This window comes from Triticum aestivum, chromosome 7A (assembly GCF_018294505.1).
Source record: "Triticum aestivum cultivar Chinese Spring chromosome 7A, IWGSC CS RefSeq v2.1, whole genome shotgun sequence".
In the NCBI taxonomy this organism is placed as follows: Eukaryota; Viridiplantae; Streptophyta; class Magnoliopsida; order Poales; family Poaceae; genus Triticum; species Triticum aestivum.
In genome coordinates this window covers 72,511,602-72,533,926 of record NC_057812.1, presented here as the reverse complement: position 1 = coordinate 72,533,926, position 22,325 = coordinate 72,511,602, and the positions used below count along the sequence as shown (strand labels likewise).

At 42.5% G+C, this 22,325-nt stretch overlaps 1 protein-coding gene across 2 annotated transcripts; it reads right to left on the bottom strand.

Moving 5' to 3' along the window:
- Positions 1 to 771: 771 nt before the first annotated feature.
- Positions 772 to 7,475, bottom strand: LOC123150845 (protein SEEDLING PLASTID DEVELOPMENT 1). Of its 2 annotated transcripts, none has more exons than XM_044570661.1 (10): positions 6,953 to 7,475; positions 6,637 to 6,851; positions 6,319 to 6,469; positions 5,902 to 6,093; positions 5,431 to 5,593; positions 5,065 to 5,303; positions 2,063 to 2,239; positions 1,853 to 1,975; positions 1,436 to 1,775; positions 772 to 1,335 (listed from the first exon to the last, which is right to left on the bottom strand). In XM_044570661.1, the coding sequence occupies exons 1-9, from the start codon at positions 7,466 to 7,468 to the stop codon at positions 1,464 to 1,466; spliced, it is 2,088 nt and encodes a 695-aa protein (XP_044426596.1). In that variant the 5' UTR covers positions 7,469 to 7,475; the 3' UTR covers positions 772 to 1,335; positions 1,436 to 1,463. The 2 variants fall into 2 exon arrangements, with proteins under 2 accessions (XP_044426596.1, XP_044426597.1); XM_044570662.1 differs by having other exon boundaries at positions 772 to 1,321.
- Between the last annotated feature and the right edge of the window lie 14,850 nt (positions 7,476 to 22,325).

Here is a 22,325-nt window from a genome sequence, read left to right as displayed (position 1 = left end):
CGTATATTACCATGTTATTTACATAGAAGTTACCGGATGTATGGTTTTCAACAACTTTTATCCCGGGGCAAAGAGTTACCGTGGTGTTTCTACGTGAGTTATCAGCTCTGTTGTGCTTATATTACCATCCTATTTACACAAAAATTACTGGGTTAAATTGTCATCTTAGTGTTTGTACGTGAGTTATCATGTTTATTGTGTGTATATTATCATTATTTACACACAAGTTACCGGTCTATATTATTCAACGTATTTTTTCTCGGATAAAGAAGTTACCATGGTGCTTGTACATGAGTTATCAGATCAGTGTTTCATAAGTACCATGCTATTTTTATACAAATTATCGGGGTATGTTTCAACACTTTTTCCTCGGGTCAAAACTTGCAATGGATGCTTGTATGTATATTATTAGCGTCGCCGTGCGTACATTACCATGTTATTTACACAAAACGTACTGGGGTATTTTCCAGATCAAAGTTCGGTTATCTCCTCCAGAATCACGATATGTTTTGTTCTTAAAAAATAAGGTCTTTTTTGTGAGAGAACTGGACCTAACTATGAAAAGAAAAATGACAGGAAAACAAGAAACTAAGACTGGTGAATAAACTGGAGTTTCAACAAAAAAGACTGGTGAATAAACTGAACAATTAGCTGGTCCAGTTTCCAGTTCTCTAAAAAAAATACGGATGTGTGTAAAGGCAAATAGAATTGAAAGCGAAACTACAAAAAGACAGCAGCTAGCCGAGTTCGTAACACCTCTGTGCACTCATGTCATCAACCTGGGTCCGACTCCCAACAATTGCATATTATTTTTCCGTGCCCAGCGATGCATGTACGTTCGATCCAGTTCGTTCGGATCTAAACACAAAATCCGAACGTTTGGAAAATACAAATTTCGTTAATAATATACATGGATAGGTGCATTCAGAGGCAGAGGGTCTTTTCCTCTTTTCGAAAATAAAATGACACACAATAGAATGGCAGCAAAGTACAGTGAGGAGGCAGGCATTCTGGAATTCTGGATATGCACGCATGCATGGTGCCGTGTGAAAACGTGGGCATGCATGGTGCCATGGATGACAGTGATGGTCGCAACATTCGACAGATAGAGCGATGGACGATCCCCCATGGCGTAGTTGCAACTCGGCCAAATAAAATACAGAGTTTGCTCGTCGTCTCAGCACTGATAGTTGGCAAGATTCATGCCAATGACGATGTCACCAAGAGCAAAGATGCGAAACGATCCAGACGTTGTCGTGCAGTTCTGAGTTGGATCCGATCCCGTTATGTTCGGTGCGAGTTGAAAAGCAGCACTATCTATCTGCCAAACAGACACTGTAAACAGAATTACTTTCTGTTGAGAGATAGAATTACCAGGGTATCGACAACGACGAATGGATGCAAAAAGAAAGAAACAGAATATACAGCTACGTACAGAGACAGCCAAGGAGCTCAACAAGATGCTACTCTGGGAGGAAAGGTAGCCTGGTGACACCAGTCTGCGTATAGTCCATGCCATCGAAGCTGCCATCTGCATCTGTGAGCCCGGGTGCGGTCTCGGAGGTCTCTTGCTCCGAGGTGGTACCCTCTTCCCTGTCAGCGAACTGAGGAAGGATTCTCAGGCAAGCGTTCGGCTCCTTGCCTGTGACTTCCCACTTCAGGTTGAAACTTTCGACGAGGTTCACTTGGGAAGAGATGATGGTCGATGGTCTGGGCAGGAGCTGCACGCTCTCCCCCTTCGGGATCACTACCTGCTCGACTGCCAATCTTGCTTCCTGTTATCAAAGAAACAATGGGTTTGTTATGCTCAAGAAAGGTTGTATCCAGGGCAAATTGACTACGATGATAGTACCTCCAAAGCATCGGTTTCCTCTGATGATCTTACTTCCTCCTTATCTTCAACATCGATCAATCCATCCACGTGATCGTCGACAAGGACACGAAGTGCCCGGGTAATTTGCACCAGGGAGTTTGTCTATGAAGGAAAGTGAGTCACCATATAATCATTCTGCCACTTGAAAAAAATAACAGTACATTGAAGATGAAGAGCGCAAGTGCGTACCTTAGCGAAGAAAACCGGTATATCTTCAGATTTCAACACAGCCTGAATCTGAGAATTCTTCTTGAGCTTCGATTGCAAAGCAATCACTGCATCAGCTTCACTGATGTTATAAGTCAAAGTAATCATGTCCTCCAGCTCCAGTTGTTTAATTGCTTGCAAGGCAATTTCCTCGGATATCTAGAACACCCTATCCAATAAGTTTCAAACTAAGTACTGAAAATTCTACACGAAATGTATAAACAGGTAATTGACAGCTAACAAAAATCATCAATTATTTACCACTGTATTATTGCAGTCAAAGCAAGACAAGTTACATAAGTTGTAAACAACATTAACCCCTCACCCCAACACGCAAACTAGCAGCACGCGGGAGCGCTTTCCAACAACCAAACTAGGACTGTCAAACTCTTTTTTTACATTTAAGTACTGAAAATTCGACTCCCTCCGCCCCACAATATATGAGCGCTTTTCAAGCTATGTTAGCTTGAGAAACGATCTTATATTATGGGACGGAGGGAGTACAAAATATTTTTAAACAACTAATTCACAGCTAACAATATTCATGGACCATTTACTGCAAATTCACCATTGTCTTGTTGCAGTCACAGGAACAATAAAAAACAAAAGGCAACATTAGGCCCTCACCCCCCAACACACACACTAGTAGCATGCAGGAGCACCTTCTAACAAACCAAACTAGGACTATCAATTTTGCTTTCCAACTAAGGACACACACACACTAGCAGCATGCAGGAGCATTTCCCAACAAACCAAACTAGGACTATCAATGTGGCAAAGAAGGCCCCAAATTCACCATTGTCTTGTTTCAGACGCCTACACTTGGATAGGAGAGCAGACAACATAGAGAAGTACAAGTGGCAAAGAAGGACACAAAGCGAGCTGTGAGTGAAGCAAGGGGTCGGGCGTATGAGGACCTCTACCAGCACTTAGACATGAAGGAAGGCGAAAAGGACATCTACAAGATGGCCAAGATACAAGAGAAGAAGACAAGGGATGTCAACCAAGTCAAATGCATTAAAGACGGAGCAGATCAGCTCCTGCTGAAGGACGAGGAGATCAGGCATAGATGGTGCGAGAACTTCGACAAGTTATTCAATGGAAAGAATGAGAGCTCTACCATTGAGATGGACGACAACTCCTTTGATGATACCAGCAGGCGTTTTGTGCGATGAATCCATGAGTCTGAGGCAAGGGGGGCTTTAAAAAGGATGAAAAGAGGCAAGGTGATGGGCCTGATTGTATCCCCATTGAGGTGTCGAGAGGCCTCGGAGACATAGCACAATATGGCTAACTAAGCTTTTCAGCCTCATTTTTCGGGCAAACAAGATGCCAGAAGAATGGACGCAGAGTATATTAGTACCAATCTTCAAGAACAATGGGGATGTTCAAAGTTGTACTCCCTCCGTAAAGAAATATAAGAGCGTTGATCTAAATGCTCTTATATTTCGTTACAGAGGGAGTACTAATTACTGTGGAATTAAGGTGACGAGTCATACGACGAAGCTATGGAGATAGTCATTGAGCAGCGCTTAAGAAAAATGACAAGCATGAGCAAAAATTAGTTTGGTGCCATCCCTAGGAGGTCGACCATGGAAGCCATTTTCTTGGTACGAAAACTTATGGAGAGATACAGGGAGCAAAAGAAGGACCTGCATATGGTGTTCATTGACTTGGAGAAGGCCTACGATAAGATACCACAAAATGTGATGTGGTGAGCCTTGGAGAAACACAAAGTCCCAACAAAGTACATTACCCTCATCAAGGACATGTACGATAATGCTGATAATGTTGTGACAAGTGTTTGAAAAAGTGATGGCGACACTGATGACTTTCTGTAAAATAGGACTGCACTAAGGGTCAGCTTTGAGCCCTAATCTTTTTGCTTTGGTGATGAATGAGGTCACAAGGGATATACAAGGAGACATCCCATGGTGTATGCTCTTTGGGGATGATGTGGTGCTAGTCGATGATAGTCGGACGGTGGTTAATAGAACATTAGAGCTATGGAGACAAACTTTGGAATCAAAAGGTTTTAGGCTTAGTGGAACTAAAATTGAGTACATGAGATGCGGTTTCGGTACTACTAGGCACGAGGAGGACGTCAGCCTTGATGGGAAGATGGTACCTCAAAAGGACACCTTTCGACGTTTGGGGTCTATGCTGCAGAAGGATGGTGATATTGATGAAGATGTGAGCCATCGAATCAAAGTGGATGGATAAAGCGGCGCCAAGCTTCCGGCTTTCTTTGTGACAAGAGTGTCACAAAAGCTAAAAGACAGGTTCTATAGGACAACGATTCGACCCACAGTATTGTATGGCGCTGAGGGTTGGCCGACTAAAACGCAACATGTTCAACATTTAGGTGCAACGGATATGCACATGTTCAGATGGATGTGTGGCCACACAAGAAAGGATCGGATCTGGAATGATGATATACATGATAGAGTTGAGGTAGCACCGATTGAAGAGAAGCTTTTCCAACACCGTCTGGGATGTTTTGGGCATATACAACACAGGCCCCCAGAAGCTCCAGTGCATAGCGGACGGTTAAAGTACGTTGATAATGTCAAGAGAGGTCAGGGTAGACCAAATTTAACATGGTGGAGTCCGTAAGGAGAGATCTGAAGGACTAGAATATCACCAAAGAACTGGCCATGGACAGGGGCACATGGAAGTTAGCTATCCATGTGCTAGAACCATGAATTGGTTTCGAGATCTTATGGGTTTCATCTCCAGCCTACCCCCAACTTGTTTGGGACAAAAGGCTTTGTTGTTGCTTTTGGAAGGATATGACCATACTTCCATAAAGACCCTCAAAAGTTTGATATTATACAGCCAAATGGAATCAACGTCCATACCACATAACCATCATGTTAACAAGAACACCCCCAAAGTAAAACCTTAAACATGTAAACAAACTACTGAAGATAACTGTAAAAAAATTGAACATCAAGGAAATGGTCTATTGCAGAAATTCGTACCCCATAAGCATAGAGATTGAAGCCTGCCTCAGACACATTAGAGTTCTCTATATGTCCGTTGGCAGAATCAAGATTAAATGTAGAGTCCAAGCTTGTTCTTGCATTACTTATGGAAGCAACTTCAAATTGAGATGCAATTTCGTAAGGACCACGACGAAATTGATCCTTCTGGACAGAAACTTCCTGCTGCACCGAGCCGGTTGAACCCAACTTACGAATTTCAACATTAGGCATTCTACCTGCACCAACAAAACGAAATCTAATCATAATGGCATCACAGCTTTATGTATACTATGACTATGAGAAAATCATAGCATCAAATGTAACGTCATAATGTAGTTGATTAGTGGCACAATCAGAGAGAACCTGCAAGCAGAGCATCTACTGTAGCTTCCAGACTACGATGGACACGCAACTCAGTTTTCGACACGATCTCTACAGCATATGCGAATGTTGATGGGCCCTTACGCTCTAGGACCGTTTTTTGGACCCTTCTCCTGCTTGCTTCTTCATCACCAAGGGTGACGCTCTTAGAGAAACAATGGAGCAGAGACAATGATGTAAATTAGCAACCATGATGAAACAGAAAACCAGTAATATTTGGATCACTACCACCATCTCACGATACTGATTTTGGAGTATGTAATTTAATATGTTCTAAAGCTACACGAACAGAAAATCATGCTGTCTCTAAAAAACAAAGTCAAATAAGGTTATTTTGGTGAACTGCATCACTGTTCATAACTTCAACTGAAATGATACAGATTCATCTTGCTGCAGTGTGAAAATATGGTTGTTTCATAACAGTAAATAGAATCAAGTGCAGCAAGTCATTACCTGTATTCCTCCTACAAGCATATCTAGTGAAGGATTCATGGTCAGGTTCTCTATTGTTACACCATGAGCGGAAGCAACAAGTTGTATCCCCCGCTGTGCAATGGTGCTAGCAGCCATAGCCTCTAGCTTAGTTCCAATTTCATCGATGACGATTGCCTGAGGCATGTGATTCTCCACAGCTTCTATCAACACCTGATCGGCATTAAAGAAACAGATTTAACTTACATTGTAAGCGGTGTGCTAAAAAAAACAAAAATGTTCAATACTGTATAAAATCATCTGACAAACTTAACAAACAAGTAGTAACATCTGTATTAAGTATGCATGTCAATGCCGAGCAATAGGCTTGTGAGCAGTACAATGCAAGCATATACATTATGCAAAAATCCACAAGGCAACAAACTTAAGAGAACAAACCTTATGCTGCATTTCTTGGTTGGGCACTTGCAACCTACGAGCATTGCCTATTCCTGGGTGAGGAATATCACCATCTCCACCTATCTCATTGGATGTATCAACAATCATCACCCGCTTCTCATAGTCATCTGCTAGCATTCGTGCAATTTCTCTGCAAGACGAGGCAACAATCTGATGCTAAAACTGGTACATACTGGCATAGAAGCTCTTCTAATTACAGTTGCCACACGTAAGTATCTATCACTATTCACCAATACACTGTACAGTATACAAGGTAGTAAAATCACTGCCCGAGGTTTCTTAATCATCCAAGCATACCTTATGACAGTTGTCTTCCCCACCCCTGGTGGGCCGATGAGCAGCAACGACCCACCATCCTTCACCAAATCCTGAAGCAAATTAGCACTTCCGGGCACAGCCCTCCCGACGCGGCAGGTCAGTCCTACAATGTCTCCCTGCCTGTTCCTGATCGCGCTGATCCGGTGCAGCGTGCGGCTAATCCCGGCGCGATTGTCCCCTCCAAAGTCCCCAACCTACCAAAGGTAGGTAAGCAAAACTGGACTTGAACTAGTTTCATAATAATGCAGCGGCAGCAGCAGTAGCAGCGTATCGTAGTGTCCAGAATGAGCCAGACCTTCGCAGTGGCCTGGCGGAGGTCGTCGAAGGAGATGGGGCGGTGGGAGAGGAGGAAGTCGCCGGAGGGGAAGCGCGCGAGCGGGGGGCGGCCGAGGTCCATGACCACCTCCACCAGAGCGGGGAGCTCCGGGTGGTCCTCCACCCGCTGCCGCAGCTCCCCAGGGAGCAGCTCCAGGAGCCTTCCGAGCTCCTCGTCGAACCCCTCGGCCCCCGCGGCCTCGCTCCGCGCGGCGCACACGGGGGCGCGGCGCCGGCTGCCGCGGCGGAGGGAGAGGTGGCGAGCGGTGGCTAGGCCAGACGTGGCGTAGGAGAAGCGGCGGGAGTAGGGGAGAGGGAGCGGGTGGGGCGGGGTGATGGAGACCCGGAGGCGGAGGTGGGCCGGCTGCGGCGGCGGTGGCGGCATCGCGGCGGCCGTGAGCGCGAGCGGGTGGAGGGAAAGAGTTGCGGATGGGTTGCTCTGGCTCGGTGTGACGGTGTTGCTCGTGTGTGAGTGTGACCAGCTGCCGCGCTTCATTGGGCAACCCGAGTGATGGGCGGTTGGATTAGCGATTGGACGGTCAAGATCTCATGGCATATATTTCTGGTGAAACGTAAAGCTTGTTTCTTTTTGGAGGCGAGCGTAAAGCTTGTTTACGACAATGAATATGAACATCTCTTCTACCTTCAAGAAAAAACATGTGTGTGGTAAACAAAGAGAGTCCTTTGGAAAGCCTTTCTTTGATCCCCCAATTTTACTCCCTCCAATCTGTATTTTGTATCGCTGGTTTAGTACAAGTCAACTTTAAACTAAACCAGCGACAAGTAATATGCATCGGAAGGAGCACTTTCTTTCACAGATCACCGCACGGTATGTTGCAAACACTAAGAACATACGAACATGTCCTTGAAAAAAACATTTTATAATATTTTATTTACTATTTATTTAAATTTTATTGCTCATGAGGAAGCATATGAGCGTGATGTCACATTTCAATTTCCCTTTTTTTTGGCGGGAGGAACTTCCAATTTACTCATAATAAATCATGGCAGTATAAAGAACACCAAAAATAACAAAAATACAATCGGGTCCATGGACTGGAGCGAGCCGAAGGCATGTCGCCATCATCACGCCTCCCTAACCGGAGTCGGGCAAACTTTGTTGTATTAGACACTCAAGAAGTCGTCTTGCTAGGGCCCAACACGACTTGTGCACCTAAGCAACAACCATCACTGATACGTCTCCGTTGTATCTATAATTTTTTATTGTTTCATGCCAATATTCTACAACTTTTACATACTTTTGGCAACTTTTTATATACTATTTTTGGGGACTAACATATTGATCCAGTGCCCAGTGCTAGTTCCTGTTTGTTGCATTTTTTGCAGAAAATCCAAATCAAACAGAGTCCAAACGGGATAAAAATTTACGGAGATTTTTTTTGGAATATATGTGATTTTTGAGAAAAAGAATCAACGTGAGACGATGCCTGAGGGGCCCATAGGGACGGAGGGCGCGCCCCTTGTCCTTGTGGCCACTCCGTAAGGCGGTTGGTGCCCTTCTTCTGGCGCAAGAAAGCTAATATCCGGATAAAAACTGTGTTAAAATTCCAGCCCAATCAAAGTTACGGATCTCCGGAAATTTAAGAAACGGTGAAAGGCCAGAATCTGGGAGCGCAGAAACAGAAAGAGAGAGAGAGAGACACACACACACACACACACACACACACACACAGAGAGAGAGAGAGAGAGAGAGAGAGATCCAATCTCGGAGGGGCTCTCGCCCCTCCGCCGCCATGGAAGCCAAGGAACAGAGGGGAAACCCTTCTCCCATCTAGGGGGAAGGTCAAGGAAGAAGAAGAAGAAGAAGAAGAAGGGGGGCTCTCTCCCCCTCTCCCCCGGTAGCGCCGGAACGCCGCTGGGGCCATCATCGTGACCGCAATCTACAGCAACAACTTTGCCACCGCCATCATCAACTCTCTCCCCCTCTATGCAGCGGTGTAACACCTCTTCTCCCCGTTGTAATCTCTACTTGAACATGGTGCTCAACGCTATATATTATTTCTCAATGATGTATGGCTATCTTATGATGTTTGAGTAGATCCGTTTTGTCCTATGGGTTAGTTGATGATCATGATTGATTTGAGTTGCATGTTTTATTATTGGTGTTGTCCTATGGTGCTTTCCGTGTCACGCAAGCGTGAGGGATCCCCGCTATAGGGTTTGTAATATGTTCATGGTTTGCTTATTGTCTGCGTTGCGCGAGTGATAGAAACACAAACACAGATAAGTGGGTCATGGCGTATGGGAATAAAGAGGACTTGATACTTTAATGCTATGGTTGGGTTTTACCTTAATGATCTTTAGTAGTTGCAGATGCTTGCTAGAGTTCCAAACATAAGTGCATATGATCCAAGAAGAGAAAGTATAATAGCTTATGCCTCTCCCTCATATAAAATTGCAATAATGATTACCGGTCTAGTTATCGATTGCCTAGGGACAAATAACTTTCTCGTGACAAAAAAGCTCTCTACTAAAACTAACTTAGTTGTGTCTTTATCTAAACAGCCCCTAGCTTTTATTTACATGCTCTTTATTATCTTGCAAACCTATCCTACAACACCTACAAAGTACTTATAGTTTCATACTTGTTCTAGGTAAAGCGAACGTTAAGTGTGCGTAGAGTTGTATCGGTGGTCGATAGAATCTGAGGGGATATTTGTTCTACCTTTAGCTCCTCATTGGGTTTGACACTCTTACTTATCGAAAGAGGCTACAATTGATCCCCTATACTTGTGGGTTATCAAGAACTTTTTCTGGCGCCGTTGCTGGGGAGCAATAGCGTGGGGTGAATATTCTCGTGTGTGCTTGTTTGCTTTATCACTAAGTAGATTTTATTTTCTGTTCTAAGTTGTTTTCTATCTTTAGTTATGGGTAGGAAATGGAAAATACCAAAAAAATAGTTGTACCTACTAAACCAATGGTTGAAGAACCACCCAAAATCTATCATACTACTGAAGCTTTCTACTTGGATCATCTTCGATCCCTATGTGCTCGTGCTGAAACCCCAACTAGCTTAGTTGAGGGAAAATCTTTAGATGAGCATGCTTGTTATGTGCGACACCGCTTATCTCAAAAAGGACTGGATCAAATTCATCGTTTGCAATGCTATGCTTGGAATTTATGTGAAATATATGATTTTACTTGTTGTTCTGAAGACCCTAAGAAACACCTTCCCTACCAATGTGAGTTTAGTGATAATGGAATCATATCTTCATATGCTAAGGGTGTTTATAATTACTATAATGTTCAACAAATTGAAGAATTTGTTGCTTTTAAGGGTGCTTATCAAATTGCTTCTTTGATTGAAAATTATGATGCTACTCTTTACAAATCTGAAAATATTGCCATACTTAAATATTGGTATGATAATTATGCTTCTAATGCCTTTGTTAAACCATATATTTTGAGGACTCCTCTGCTGTCCAAGAAGAGACTAACATTTTGCAGGAGTCTATGAAAGAAGAAATTGATGAAACTGTGAGCTCATTGGATGAAAGAGATGATGAGGAGAGCGAAGAACAAAAGGAGGAAGAGCGGATTAGCTACCCGTGCCCAACTTCTAATGAGAGTAACCCTCCAACTCATACATTGTTTAATGTCCCTTCGTTCTTACCGAAGGATGAATGCTATGATAATTGCTATGATCCCATTGATTCTTTTGAAATATCCCTTTTTGATGAACTTGATGCTTGCTATGCTTGTGGCCATGATGCCAATATGAATTATGCTTATAGAGATGAACTTGCTATTGTTCCTTATGTTAAGAATGAAATTGTTGCTATTACACCCACACATGGGAGTCCTATTATCTTTTTGAATTCTCCCAACTACACTATATCGGAGAAGTTTGCTCTTATTAAGGATCATATTGATGGGTTGCATTCTACTATTGCACTTGATGATTTTGATAAATATAATATGCATGTGCTTGCTGCTCCTCTATGTGAGAGGAACTACATCTTCGCCTCTCTATGTTTCCAATATGATAAAATTGCAAGAAATTGTTTATACTATTTATTGGCCTTTTACTTTGTGTGCATGAATTGTTCTTTTATGACATGTCGATGCATAGGAAGAGAGTTAGACTTCGGTGTTGCATGATATATGTTACTTTGTGCTCACTACTAAATCACAAATCATTGTTAATTAAAATTGGCTTTGATATACCTTGGGATCCGGGTGGATCCTTTACTTCAGCACTTTATGCCTAGCTTAATGGCTTTAAAGAAAGCGCAGCCAGGGAGACAACCCGGAAGTTTTAGAGAGTCATTTATTTCTGTCGAGTGCTTTTAAATAGTTTAAAACAAAAAAATATAGAGGGGAACTTAAAAAATTCACAAAAGAGAAGCGATTGGAAGTTATGTTGGGGAACACAGTAATTTCAAAAAAAATCTACGCACACGCAAGATCTATCATGGTGATGCATAGCAACGAGACGGGAAGAGTGTTGTCCATGTACCCTCGTAGACCGTAAGTGGAAGCGTTATGACAATGCGGTTGATGTAGTCGAATGTCTTAACGATCCGACCGATCCTAGCACCTAAGCTATGGTGATGTCTACTACACAACCTTCTTGTAGACGTTGTTGGGCCTCCAAGTGCAGAGGTTTGTAGGACAGTAGCAAATTTCCCTCAAGTGGATGACCTAAGGTTTATCAATCCGTAGGAGGCGTAGGATGAAGATGGTCTCTCTCAAGCAACCCTGCAACCAAAATAACAAGGAGTCTCTTGTGTCCTCAACACACCCAATACAATGATAAATTGTATAGGTGCACTAGTTCGGCGAAGAGATGGTGATACAAGTGGTATATGGATAGTAGATATAGGTTTTTGTAATCTGAAAATATAAAAACAGCAAGGTAACTAATGATAAAAGTGAGCGTAAACGGTATTGCAGTGCGTTGAAACAAGGCCTAGGGTTCATACTTTCGCTAGTGCAAATTACCTCAACAATAATAGCATAATTCGATCACATAACTATCCCTCAACATGCAACAAAGAGTCACTCCAAAGTCACTAATAGCGAAGAACAAACGAAGAGATTATGGTAGGGTACGAAACCACCTCAAAGTTATTCTTTCCAATCAATCTGTTGGGCTATTCCTATAAGTGTCACAAACAACCCTAGAGTTCGTACTAGAATAACACCTTAAGACACAAATCAACCAAAACCCTAATGTCACCTAGATACTCCAATGTCACCTCAAGTATCCGTGAGTATGATTATACGATATGCATCACACAATCTCAGATTCATCTATTCAACCAACACATAGGGCCTCAAAGAGTGCCCCAAAGTTTCTACCGGAGAATCACGACGAAAACGTGTGCCAACCCCTATGCATAGGTTCATGGGCGGAACCCGCAAGTTGATCACCAAAACATACATCAAGTGAATCGCGTGGTATCCCATTGTCACCACAGATACGCACGGCAAGACATACATCAAGTGTTCTCAAATCTTTAAAGACTCAATCCGATAAGATTACTTCAAAGGGAAAACTCAATCCATTACAAGAGAGTAGAGGGGGAGGAGAAACATAAGATCCAACTATAATAGCAAAGCTCGCGATACATCAAGATCATGCCAAATCAAGAACACGAGAGAGAGAGAGAGAGATCAAACACATAGCTACTGGTACATACCCTCAGCCCCGAGGGAGAACTACTCCCTCCTCGTCATGGAGAGCACCGGGATGATGAAGATGGCCACCGGAGAGGGATTCCCCCCTCCAGCAGGGTGCCGGAATGGGTTTAGATTGGCTTTCGGTGGCTACGGAGGCTTCTGGAGGCGGAACTCCCGATCTATTGTGCTCCCGGATGTTTTTAGGGTACATGGAGATATATAGGCGGAAGAAGTACATCAGGGGAGGCACGAGGGGCCCACGAGGGTGGAGGGCACGCCCTAGGGGGGTGGGCGCACCCCCCTACCTCGTGGCCTCCTAGAAGCTTCCCTTACGTGCACTTCAAGTCTTCTGGGCTTCTTTCTTTCCAAAAATGAGTTCCGTGAAGTTTCAGGTCAATTGGACTCCGTTTGATTTTCCTTTTCTTCGAAACCCTAAAACAAGGTAAAAACATAAACTGGCACTGGGCTCTGGGTTAATAGGTTAGTCCCAAAAAACAATATAAAAGTGTATAATAAGCCCATAAACATCCAAAATAGTAGATAATATAGCATGGAGCAATAAAAAATTATAGATACGTTGGAGACGTATCAGCATCCCCAAGCTTAATTCCTGCTCGTCCTCGAGTAGGTAAATGATAAAAACGGAATTTTTGATGCAGAGTGCTACTTGGCATAATTTCAATGTAATTCTTCTTAATTGTGGCATGAATATTCAGATCCATAAGATTCAAGACAAAAGTTTAATATTGACATGAAAACAATAATACTTCAAGCATACTAACTAAGCAATCATGTCCTCTCGAAATAACATGGTCAAAGAAAGTTCATCCCTACAAAATCATATAGTTTGGTCACGTTCCATTTTTGTCGCACAAGAATGCTCTCATCATGCACAACCCCGATGACAAGCCAAGCAATTGTTTCATATTTTAGTAATCTCAAACCTATAAACTTTCACGTAATATATGAGCGCGAGCCATGGACATAGCACTATGGGTGGAATAGAATATGATGATGGGGGTCATGTGGAGAAGACAAAAAGGAGAAAGTCTCACATCAACTAGGCTAATCAATGGGCTATGGAGATGCCCACCGATTGATGTTAATGCAAGGAGTAGGGATTGCCATGCAACGGATGCACTAGAGCTATAAATGTATGAAACCTCAACAAAAGAAACTAGTGGGTGTGCATCCAACTTGCTTGCTCACGAAGACCTAGGGCACTTGAGGAGGCCCATTGTTGGAATATACAAGCCAAGTTCTATAATGAAAGATTCCCACTAGTATATGAAAGTGACAACATAGGAGACTCTCTATCATGAAGATTATGGTGTTAATTTGAAGCACAAGTGTGGCAAAGGATAGTATCATTGTCCCTTCTCTCTTTTTCTCTCTTTTTCATTTTTTTCATTTTTTAATATATTTTTTGGGCCTTCTCTTTTTTTCTGGCCTTTCTCTTTTTGGGGGGCCTTCTCTTTTTTATATGGCCTTTCTTTTGTTATTCCTCACTTGGGACAATGCTCCAGAAAATGATGATCATCACACTTCTATTTATTTACAACTCAATGATTACAACTCGATACTAGAACAAAGTATGACTCTATATGAATGCCTCCGGCGGTGTACCGGGATATGCAATGAACCAAGAGTGACATGTATGAAAAATTATGAACGGTGGCTTTGCCACAAATACGATGTCAACTACATGATCATGCTAAGCAATATGACAATGATGAATGTGTCATGATAAACGGAATGGTGGAAAGTTGCATGGCAATATATCTCGGAATGGCTATGGAAATGCCATAATAGGTAGGTATGGTGGCTGTTTTGAGGGAGATATAAGGAGGTTTATGTGTGAAAGAGCGTATCATATCACGGGGTTTGGATGCACCAGCGAAGTTTGCACCAACTCTCAATGTGAGAAATGGCAATGCACGGTACCGAAGAGGCTAGCAATGATGGAAGGGTGAGAGTGCGTATAATCCATGGACTCAACATTAGTCATAAAGAACTCACATACTTATTGCAAAAATCTACAAGTCATCAAAAACCTCGGCACTACGCGCATGCTCCTAGGGGGGTAGATTGGTAGGAAAAGACCATCGCTCGTCCCCGACCGCCACTCATAAGGAGGACAATCAAATAACACCTCATGTTTCAAATTTGTTACATAACATTTACCATACGTGCATGCTACGGGACTTGCAAACTTCAACACAAGCATTTCTCAATTTCACAACTACTCAATTAGCACAACTTTGATATTATTACCTCCATATCTCAAAACAATCATCAAGCATCAAACTTCTCTTAGTATTCAATGCACTTATATGAAAGTTTCTATTATTCTTGGATGCCTAGCATATTAGGATTATTTAAGCAAATTACCATGCTATTTAAGAATCTCAAAATAATCTAAGTGAAGCATGAGATTTCATCTATTTCTTACAACCATGCTCTAAAAGATATAAGTGAAGTACTAGATTAAATGACAAACTACTCCGAAAGATATAAGTGAAGCTCAGTGAGTAGTCGAATAATTATGCAACTATGTGAAGACTCTCTAACATTTAATAATTTCAGATCTTGGTATTCTATTCAAACAGCAAGCAAAGCAAAATAAAATGACATTCTAAGAATGGCAAACATCATGTGAAGAAGCAAAAACTTAGGAGCAACCGAAACTAACCGATAGTTGTTGAAGAAAAAAGGTGGGATGCCAACGGGGGCGTCCCCAAGCTTAGACACTTGAGACTTCTTGAAATATTATCTTGGGATGCCTTGGGAATCCCCAAGCTTGAGCTTTTGTGTCTCCTTAATTCCTCTCATATCACGGTCTCCCTAAATCTCAAAAGCTTCATCCACACAAAACTCAACAAGGACTTGTGAGATAAGTTAGTATAAACCATTGCAAAAACCTTATCATACTCTACTGTAGAAAATCACTAAAATTATTATTAAACATTGCATACTAAATGCCTCTGCATATTTAATAGTCCTATCCTCAAATAGAATCAATAAAGAAGTAAACATATGCAAACAATGCAACCATAACAGCAATCTTCCTAAACAGGACAGTCTGTAAAGAATGCAGCAAAATCCATACTTCCCTAGCTCCAAAAAATTTGAAAGAAAATTACCACTGTAGTAAATTTATCAGAGCTTAATATGCAAAAGGTTTCAACATTTTATCACATTCTTACTTTTCTAGGGAATTATTGCAACAGCGGTAAATTTCTGTTTTCAAACAGCTACATGTGGACTTCTAACATAGGCATAGTAAAGGCTATAAATGCCACTTTTATTGAAATAAAAGATGAAAAACATTGTTCTAAATAACAGCAAGCAAATCCTAACAAAATAAATTGACGCTCCAAGCAAAACACATATCATGTGGTGAATAAAAATATAGCTCCAAGTAAAGTTACCGATGAACGGAGACGAAAGAGGGGATGCCTTCCGGGGCATCCCCAAGCTTAGGCTCTTGGTTGTCCTTAAATTTTACCTTGGGGTACCTTGTGCATCCCCAATCTTAGGATCTTGCCACTCCTTATTCCATAGTCCGTCGAATCTTTACCCAAAACTTGAAAACTTCACAACACAAAACTTAACAGAAAACTCGTAAGCTCCGTTAATATAATAAAGCAAATCACCATCATAAGGTACTGTAATGAACTCATTCTAAATTCATATTGGTGTAGTATCTACTGTATTCCAACTTATCTATGGTTCATACCCTCCGATACTACTCATAGGTTCATCAAAATAAGCAAACAACACATAGAAAACAGAATCTGTCAAAAACAGAACAGTCTGTAGTAATTTGAATCAAACGTATACTTATGGAACTCATAAAATTCTAAAATAAATTTCTGGACGTGAAGAATTTATCTATTAATCATATGCAAAAAGAATTAACTAAATAGCACTTTCCAAATAAAAATGGCAGCAATTCTCGTGAGCGCTAAAGTTTCTGTTTTTTACAGCATGATCAACAAGACTTTCCCCAAGTTTTCCCAAAGGTTCTACTTGGCATAAACACTAATTAAAAGTATAAAACCACATCTAAACAAAGGCTAGATAAATTATTTATTACTAAACAGGAACAAAAAGCAAGGAACTAAAGTAAAATTTGGTTGCCTCCCAACAAGCGCTATCGTTTAACGCCCCTAGCTAGGCATGATGATTCCAACGATGCTCACATAAAAGATAAGAATTGTAACATAAAGAGAGCATCATGAAGAATATGACTGGCACATTTAAGTCTAACCCACTTCCTGTGCATAGGGATTTTGTGCGCAAACAACTTGTGGTAACAATAATCAACTAGCATAGGAGGGCAAAACAAGCATAACTTCAAAACTTTAAGCACATAGAGAAGAAACTTGATATTATTGCAATTCCTACAAGCATATGTTCCTCCCTCATAATAATTTTCAGTAGCATCATGAATGAATTCAACAATATAAACAGCACCTAAAGCATTCTTTTCATGATCTACAAGCATAGAAAATTTACTACTCTCCACATAAGCAAAATTCTTCTCATGAATAATAGTGGGAGCAAACTCAACAAAATAACTATCATGTGCTTGGAAATTAAGATCAAGATGACAAGGTTCATTGTTATTATTATTATTTAAAGCATATGTTTCATCACAATAATCATCATAGATAGGAGGCATTCTTTCATCATAATAAATTTGCTCATCAAAACTTGGGGGACAAAAAATATCATCTTCATCGAACATAGCTTCCCCAAGCTTGTGGCTTTGCATATCATTAGCATCATGGATATTCAAAGAATTCGTACTAACAACATTGCAACCATGCTCATCATTCAAATATTTAGTGCCAAACATTTTATAGATTTCTTCTTCTAGCACTTGAGCACAATATCCTTTCCATCATACTCACGAAAGATATTAAAAAGATGAAGCGTATGAGGCAAACTTAATTCCATTTTTTTGTAATTTTATTTTATAAACTAAACTAGTGATAAAACAAGAAACTAAAAGACTCGGTTGCAAGATCTAAAGATATACCTTCAAGCACTCACCTCCCCGGCAACGGCGCCAGAAAAAGAGCTTGATGTCTACTACACAACCTTCATCTTGTAGACGTTGTTGGGCCTCCAAGTGCAGAGGTTTGTAGGATAGTAGCAAATTTCCCTCAAGTGGATGACCTAAAATTTATCAATCCGTAGGAGGCATATGATGAAGATGATCTCTCTCAAGCAACCCTGCAACCAAATAACAAAGAGTCTCTTGTGTCCCCAACACACCCAATACAATGGTAAATTGTATAGGTGCACTAGTTCGGCGAAGAGATGGTGATACAAGTGGTACATGGATAGTAGATATAGGTTTTGTAATCTGAAAATATAAAAACAGCAAGGTAACTAATGATAAAAGTGAGCGTAAACGGTATTGCAATGCGTTGAAACAAGGCCTAGGGTTCATACTTTCGCTAGTGCAAGTTCCCTCAACAATAATAGCATAATTGGATCACATAACTATCCCTCAACATGCAACAAAGAGTCACTCCAAAGTCACTAATAGCAGAGAACAAACGAAGAGATTATGGTAGGGTACGAAACCACCTTAAAGTTATTCTTTCCAATCAATCCGTTGGGCTATTCCTATAAGTGTCACAAACAGCCCTAGAGTTCGTACTAGAATAACACCTTAAGACACAAATCAACCAAAACCCTAATGTCACCTAGATACTCCAATGTCACCTCAAGTATCCGTGGGTATGATTATACGATATGCATCACACAATCTCAGATTCATCTATTCAACCAACACATAGGACCTCAAAGAGTGCCCCAAAGTTTCTACTGGAGAATCACGACGAAAACGTGTGCCAACCCCTATGCATAGGTTCATGGGCGGAACCCGCAAGTTGATCACCAAAACATACATCAAGTGAATCACGTGGTATCCCATTGTCACCACAGATACGCACGGCAAGACATACATCAAGTGTTCTCAAATCTTTAAAGACTCAATCCGATAAGATTACTTCAAAGGGAAAACTCAATCCATTACAAGAGAGTAGAGGGGGAGGAGAAACATAAGATCCAACTATAATAGCAAAGCTCGCGATACATCAAGATCGTGCCAAATCAAGAACACGAGAGAGAGAGAGAGAGAGATCAAACACATAGCTACTGGTACATACCCTCAGCCCCGAGGGAGAACTACTCCCTCCTTGTCATGGAGAGCAGCGGGATGATGAAGATGGTCACCGGAGAGGGATTCCCCCCTCCGGCAGGGTGCTGGAACGGGTTTAGATTGGCTTTCGGTGGCTACGGAGGCTTCTGGAGGCGGAACTCCCGATCTATTGTGCTCCCGGATGTTTTTAGGGTATATGGAGATATATAGGCGGAAGAAGTATGTCGGGGGAGGCACGAGGGGACCACGAGGGTGGAGGGTGCGCCCTAGGGGGGTGGGCACGCCCCCCTACCTCGTGGCCTCCTCGAAGCTTCCCTTACATGCACTTCAAGTCTTCTGGGCTTCTTTCTTTCCAAAAATGAGTTCCGTGAAGTTTCAGGTCAATTGGACTCCGTTTGATTTTCCTTTTCTTCGAAACCCTAAAACAAGGTAAACACAGAAACTGGCACTGGGCTCTGGGTTAATAGGTTTGTCCCAAAAAATGATATAAAAGTGTATAATAAGACCATAAACATCCAAAACAGTAGATAATATAGCATGGAGCAATCAAAAATTATAGATACGTTGGAGACGTATCATACGACACCTCCGCAATCTGCACACGCTCAGCTCGGTGATGTCCCGCGAACTCTAGGCCCACCTAAGTGTCGAGGGAGAGTTTCGTCAGCACAACGGTGTGATGACAGTGATGATGAAGCTACCAGAACAGGGCTTCGCCTAAGCACTACAACGATATGACCGAGGTGGATTATGGTGGAGGGGGGCACCGCACACGACTAAGCCAATTGTCAACTTGTGCGTCTATGGGGTGCCCCCCTCCCCCGTATATAAAGGAGTGGAGGAGGGGGAGGGGCCGGCCCTCTAGGGTGCGCCCAAGGGAGTCCTACTCCCACCGGGAGTAGGATTCCCCCCTTCCCTAGTTGGATTAGGAGAGGAAGGAAGGGGGGGAGGGGGAAGGAAAAGGGGGGCCGGCCCCCCACCCAATTCGGATTGGGCTTGGGGGCCCTCCTAGGCTCCCTTCTCCTCTCTCCCACTATGGCCCAATAAGGCCCATATATTTCTCGGGGGGTTCTGGTAACCTTCCGGTACTCCAGTATATGCCCGAACTCACCCGGAACCATTCTGATGTCCAAACATAGTCATCCAATATATCGATCTTTATGTCTCAACCATTTCGAGACTCCTCGTCATGTCCGTCATCATATCCGGGACTCTGAACAACCTTCGGTACATCAAAACACATAAACTCATAATATCGACCGTCACCGAACGTTAAGCGTGCGGACCCTATGGGTTCGAGAACTATGTAGACATGACCGAGATTCATCTCCGGTTAATAACCAATAGCGGAACCTGGATGCTCATATTGGTTCCTACAATCCTATGAAGATCTTTATCGATCAAACCGCATAACAACATACGTTGTTCCCTTTGTCATTGGTATGTTACTTGCCCGAGATTCGATCGTCGGTATCTCAATACCTAGTTCAATCTCGTTACCAGCAAGTCTCTTAACTCGTTCCGTAATACAACATCCTGTAACTAAATCATTAGTCACATTGCTTGCAAGGCTTATAGTGATGTGCATTACCGAGAGGGCCCAAATATACCTCTCCGATATACGGAGTGACAAATCCTAATATTGATCTATGCCAACTCAGCAAACACCATCAGAGACACCTGTAGAGCATCTTTATAGTCACCCAATTATGTTGTGATGTTTGATAGCACACTAAGTGTTCCTCTGATATTCGGGAGTTGCATAATCTCATAGTCATAGGAACATGTATAAGTTATGGGGAAAGCAATAGCAGTAAACTAAACGATCATCGTGCTAAGCTAATGGATGGGTCAAGTCAACCACATCATTCTCTAATGATGTGATCCCATTTATCAAATGACAACTCTTTGTCCATGGCTAGGAAACTTAACCATCTTTGATCAACGAGCTAGTCAAGTAGAGGCATACTAGTGACACTCTGCTTGTCTGTGTATTCACACATGTACTAAGTTTCCGGTTAATTCAATTCTAGCATGAATAGTAAACATTTATCATGATATAAGGAAATATAAATAACAACTTTATTATTGCCTCTAAGGCATATTTCCTTCAGTCTCCCACTTGCACTAGAGTCAATAATCTAGATTACATTGTAATGATTCTAACACCCATGGAGTCTTGGTGCTGATCATGTTTTGCTCGTGAGAGAGGCTTAGTCAATGGGTCTGCAACATTCAGATCCGTATGTATCTTGCAAATCTCTATGTCTCCCTCCTTGACTTGATCGCGGATGTATTTGAAGCATCTCTTGATGTGCTTGGTTCTCTTGTGAAATCTAGATTCGTTTGCGAAGGCAATTGCACCAGTATTGTCACAAAAGATTTTCATTGGACCCGATGCACTAGGTATTTGTAGGGTTTCGTAGTAATTTCAAAAAAATTCCTACGCACACGCAAGATCATGTGATGCATAGAAACGAGAGGGGAGAGTGTTGTCTACGTACCCACGCAGACCGACTGCGGAAGCGATCACACAACGTAGAGGAAGTAGTCGTATGTCTTCACGATCCAACCGATCAAGCAGCGAAACTACGGCACCTCCGAGTTCGAGCACACGTTCAGCTCGATGACGATCCCCGGACTCCGATCCAGCAAAGTGTCGGGGAAGAGTTCCGTCAGCACGACGGCGTGGTGACGATCTTGATGTACTACAGCAGCAGGGCTTCGCCTAAACTCCGCTACAGTATTATCGAGGACTATGGTGGCTAGGGGCGCCGCACACGGCTAAGGAATAGATCACGTGGATCAACTTGTGTGTTTATGAGGTGCCTCTGCCTCGGTAGATAAAGGAGCCAAGGGGGAGGGGGCGCCGGCTAGGAGGAGGGCGCAGGAGAGTCCTACTCCCTCTGGGAGTAGGATTCCCCCCCCCCCCAATCCTAGTTGGAATAGGACTCCTTGAGGGGGGGAAAGAGAGAGAGGGAGGCCGGCCACCTCTCCTAGTCCTAATAGGACTAGGGGAGGGGGGAGGCACGCGGCCACCTTGGGCTGCCCCTTTCTCCTTTCCACTAAAGCCCACTAAGGCCCATATAGCTCCCGGGGGGTTCCGGTAACCTCCCGGTACTCCGGTAAAATCCCGATTTCACCCGGAACACTTCCGATATCCAAACATAGGCTTCCAATATATCAATCTTTATGTCTCGACCATTTCGAGACTCCTCGTCATGTCCGTGATCATATCCGGGACTCCGAACAACCTTCGGTTCATAAAAATGCATAAACTCATAATATAACTGTCATCGTAACCTTAAGCGTGCGGACCCTACGGGTTCGAGAACAATGTAGACATGACCGAGACACATCTCCGGTCAATAACCAATAGCGGGACCTGGATGCCCATATTGGCTCCTACATATTCTACAAAGATCTTTATCGGTCAGACCGCATAACAACATACGTTGTTCCCTTTGTCATCGGTATGTTACTTGCCCGTGATTCGATCGTCGGTATCCAATACCTAGTTCAATCT

What these genes read in the sequence shown, in the direction of transcription:
- LOC123150845 (XM_044570661.1), bottom strand. Translation starts at nt 7,468, where the DNA reads ATGAAGCGCGGCAGCTGGTCACACTCACACACGAGCAACACCGTCACA. An exon ending in TCCGCCAGGCCACTGCGAAG is followed by an intron (nt 6,852 to 6,952) that starts GTCTGGCTCATT and finishes TACCTTTGGTAG; the next exon opens with GTTGGGGACTTTGGAGGGGA. An exon ending in ACCAAGAAATGCAGCATAAG is followed by an intron (nt 6,094 to 6,318) that starts GTTTGTTCTCTT and finishes AATGCCGATCAG; the next exon opens with GTGTTGATAGAAGCTGTGGA.